Raw genomic sequence first — 4,580 nt, forward strand, 5'->3', positions numbered from 1 at the left:
TATAAAAATATTAATACATTAAGAAACAAGCGACATTACGCGCCTATAAATATATCTTCCTGCGCATATATACCTACACTGTTGTGTGCCTCGGGTAAGGGATCGCGTCGAATTTGAGATTGGGATCTCTGAATGTCATGGTTGTCATGGTTGTCCGGATCTTATATTTTATAAATAAACTGTAGCTCTTCATAAAAATATACTTGATTTTTATTTAACTGTTTACACTTTTATTTAACTCTTATCTCAGTTAGAGTACTCGCTCTCGTGTCGTATCCTGGAATGGTTTGGGATTACGGTCGTTCCGCGACGTTCGTATAGCTTAGAACGTTCGGTGAGTCGCGTATGTTATAATCTTAGCGACGGCGTTACACTTAATTCGGTTCTTAATTTGTGACTGTCGCGAGCGCATCTATTGTTCGGTTTTATAGCCGGATTTTGGAGTCTTTTGATCGGAGGGGGTGCCTGGTAACAGGCCCTCTTGGTCAAAGTCCCGGGTGCAAGCGAAGGAAATTCGAAGTCTCCTTCGCTTCGCTTGCATTTTTGCAATTTTTAAATTTCGCGCGTGACTCGCTGCGTATGCGGTTTTTTCGTAGCCAACGCGTTGTCAAGCGGATGTAATTTAAATAGTTATAGCTATTGAAGGCTATAACACCCCTCCCCCGTTGGAAAAGAAAAACGGAGGTACGTAGTTTTCCGCTTAATAATATAATATACAATATATTTTCCCGTGTACAATATAATTATAATCTTCCTTAATTCTAGAAACGCTAGTGCGCGTGGTGCTTTGGCTTCTTTTCAATATGGATCTTGGTACTCTCCACTCGTCATCGAAGACGATAGATGGTCGCTTCCCGATTTTATTTTCTTGTTTGTTCTTACTTTTAACTATAATCCATATTAAAAATGCTGTTATTAACACTATGATTATTCCACTAGACACCGTAGGATAAATAAATTGTTTTTGTGTATAAAAGTTTTGTTCGTTGTTTTGTAGATCGTTGTCTATACTTTCTAATTTGACCTTGAGTTTTACTAATTCTGCATGGTGTTGTAATGTACTTTCTAATTTCATGTTCGTATATTGTCACGTTATTGTCCTGTGGTAACGTTATATTAATTTCGGGTAAATAGGTTTTTATTTTTATTCCATAGTTTGCTTCTTTTGTCTATTTCGTCATGTCTGTCGTTGTTAGTTTGCATTCCCCTCTTAGAGTAATTTTACCCGTATTTTTTTATTTCTCTTTTTTCGGATTGTTCGTTGCATTGTATAGTGATTGTTCGTTCCGCGGCGATAAAGTATAACCAAGTCTGGGATTGCTGTAATGTGATCCATATCATATGGGTTGAAGCGTAATGTCTTATATTACAAAAGTGCTGATATTTCGGTTGTTGTGTATATATTTGTACTTCGCATGGCGCATTCGAGTTTATTCGATATACTGGCGTACTTCGTTCGCATATATAATTTGAGTATATTTTATTACATTTTTGTAAGTCGTTTTCTGTCACGGCTAAATACGTTAATTTTTCCTTATCTATCGCGATTATCTTATTAATTTCTATATGACTAAATACATTTTTATATGAAGGTGTGGGGAATTCAATCGTTTTTATTATATCATATGTAGGTTGCGTAATTATAGGAAAGCTTAAAATAGTATATACATTTGTTTTTTTGCAATATACGGTTATTGCTATATTTTCCTCTATTTCTAACCAATCTTCCCTGTGAATTCTAAACGGAAAATATTCTCCTTGCGATAGCTGAGTTGATGCTTCTTTTAAATAAGTAATGATACTATCGATTGGCATTAATTTTGGATGTAACATCCCTTTACGTAAATACGTGAGATGTTCTATTATATTTTCTATGTCTCGTATTAGGTCTGTCATAATTGCTATAATGGTTATAAAATGTTCTATGATTTCCTCGTGATTTATATATTCAGTTACGCGTTTTTGTAATAATTTTTCGTTTCGGTCAACTATATCTTCTAATTTATCGAGATGAGCTACCGTGTCATTTAATACTCTTATTTGATTTCGTACTGCGTCTTGAGTGATTTGCTGTTGTGTTTGAAGTATGTATAGCTGTTCGTTAATATGGTTTTCGTCGTTCGCTTCCATTGTTCCGAATAATGTTTTTGCTATTGTACCTATTCCATCTATCAGTTCTTTGCGTCTGTTGGTTGGCGTTTTATATATGGTATTTATTTGCATCATAATATTTTGTAAGTACGTCAATTCTCTTTTTATAATATTATTTAAATTGATGCAAGTTTCTTTATGATATTCGGTTTGAAATTCCATTGTGTCGCATGTTTTTGTTTGTTGTAAATAATTCTTTACTTGTTCCTGTCTGCGGTTTATTGTTGTTAAGTCCAATTTTATTACTAACTTCCATTTTTTTGTGGAGTGATGTAACTGACCTATTTTTTCAAAATTTTTTCACACTCCTGGGTTGCTGATGAATTTTTCGATTTCATAGTCCTGCTTTTGTTCTGGCTGTCTTATTAACGCTGCGTTGGCACTGAATATGAGCATCCTGTAATGATATAATTCTTCTTATTCTATCTTTATATGGGATCCTATTACTGGTTTTAAGTGGGGCGTTTTCAACTTCTTTTCGCCTCATGGGATATTACTGCGAAAATTTTTCTTAGTCTTGTCTTGACTATTCATCGCATCATGTGCTCTTTTTATTCATGTTGTGAGTGCGACGTATCTCTCTGTGAGAGGCAGTGTACTCCCCTTTGTGAGTCCTGTTATCGCCAGCTTGTGGTGGGGCTTGAGTTGCCATACGACCCTATGTTACGGGCCCTTTTTTTTTTGGCGCTGTGGAAACCTCATAGTACCACTCACCCACCGCGTAGGGAATGAGGGTTATGTGGGACTCCTTGTCCCCCATCGCCGATCCACGTATGGATCGGCGGTGGGGTCCAAGACCTACCGCACTAAAACCACAGCGAGTGCCTTCGCTGGCGCTTACGGGGATGGCAAGGAACTGCCGAAGCATTACTTCTTGCCATCCCCTGGCCCTGCCATCTCGGGAGAGCATCTTCCCCGAAAGGAAGATACTCTCCCCCGCGAATTGTTTTTGCGGACTATCCCGGTTGCGGTGCAGGGGGCACCGCCCCCACGCCGCGCCCTCCCAAAAAGTTTGGGGGGCGGGGTCACGGCTCGAGTATTCCCGCTCGAGCCGCCACCCCCGCTCCCGGAACGGGGCTCCCTCTCCCTCCCTAAAGGGACGGGAGATTCGGCCGACGCTCCGGGAGCTCTTCTCCTGAGAGTTCCCCCCCAGAAGGGGGGGAACCCTCCCGCAGGCAGTGGTGCCCTCCCACCGGCGCTCTAGGGCACCGGTGAGAGGGCCGCCCATGCCGCGTCTCTTCCCGGGGGGATCACGTGCAATGGGGCTCGTTGGTCTGAGCCCCTGTGATCCCCCCGTGCCCCCGGACCGTGGTTCCCCCCCTTTACGGGATTCGACCATCGACCCGGGGGCACCGCCGAGGCCCTCCCCTAGGGGAGGAACTCGGCCGTGGCGGGGGCGGATGCCGCCCGACTCCCGGCCGCAGGGCTTACGCCGTGCGGCCGCCAGCCAGGCGACACCCGCCCTCGCCCTCCTCCTGAGACTACTTCGTCTTTGCGCCGGGCAAGGGGGGGCACAGCGCCCCTCGCCCAACTACTCCATCCTTTGTTCCATTACCGGGCGAGGGGAGCACCGCGCCCGTCGCCCGTCATCCCGCCGAGTCAGCCCCCCGAGGGGGGACTTGATCTCTATCTGGGCGGACGCCTCCTTCTTCTCCTATTTGGTATTGGAAGGGGACGTCCGCCCACCCCTCCTCCGTCTCCACTATTTTGTTGGAGGATTCTTTCCTCCTTCTCTCGCTCTCTCTCCGCCACCTCCTTTGCCAGCATCACTGCGTTGCAAAAGGAGGTGACGGAGTCCCACTTCTCTTCGCTCTCCAGCATCGCCTTAACGATGCTGGAGAGCGACAAATCCTCGCCCACCTTGTCTTTGAGGACACGGCGCTCACCCTCGAACGCACTACAATGTTCGACGATGTGTTGCGCCGTGTCCTCCTCCTCTTCACAGTGGCAGCAGCCTGCCGTGCGCGCCCTTCCTATCCTACACAGGTACTCCTGAAAGCATCCATGGCCTGTGAGCACCTGTGTAGTCCTGAACGACGTCTCGCCGTGAGCCCTCTCCACCCATTCTTCTAAGAACGGGCCCATGGCCCCGACGACGCGCGCCCCCGAGTGCGTTGGGGGCGCATTGGAGAGCTAGTTTTTCCACCTCTCCATCATGCGTCGCCGGGCCCAGAGTTTCACCTTATCTCTCACCCCAGCTGAGAGTTTAATGCCCCACCCACGGAGCTCCCTTCCTCGCGTGTATGATTCTTCATACATCTTCGCTGAGAGCTCCATGGGAGGCATCCCAGCTAGGGTAATTGCCGCCGCATGGGACACCGTCCGATAACCGCGGATGCAGCGAATGGCCACTTTCCTTTGGGTACGCCTGAGCGTATCCCGAATTTTTTTGTGGCCATCGCCGCATCCGCCCAAATCGGGGCCCCGTA

General features: G+C 45.9%; 1 protein-coding gene across 1 annotated transcript; it reads right to left on the reverse strand.

The window, feature by feature from the left end:
• Positions 1 to 3,912: 3,912 nt before the first annotated feature.
• LOC145948179 (uncharacterized) lies at positions 3,913 to 4,236 on the reverse strand (the record flags this gene model as incomplete). The annotated part of the gene is made up of 1 exon (XM_083057916.1): positions 3,913 to 4,236. A coding segment is annotated over exon 1 (324 nt), but the record flags the coding sequence as incomplete, so codon positions are not given.
• Between the last annotated feature and the right edge of the window lie 344 nt (positions 4,237 to 4,580).

This window comes from Prenolepis imparis, unplaced genomic scaffold, assembly GCF_030444845.1.
Source record: "Prenolepis imparis isolate NDT839.2.m4 unplaced genomic scaffold, iyPreImpa1.0 SCAF_271, whole genome shotgun sequence".
NCBI classification, from domain to species: Eukaryota; Metazoa; Arthropoda; class Insecta; order Hymenoptera; family Formicidae; genus Prenolepis; species Prenolepis imparis.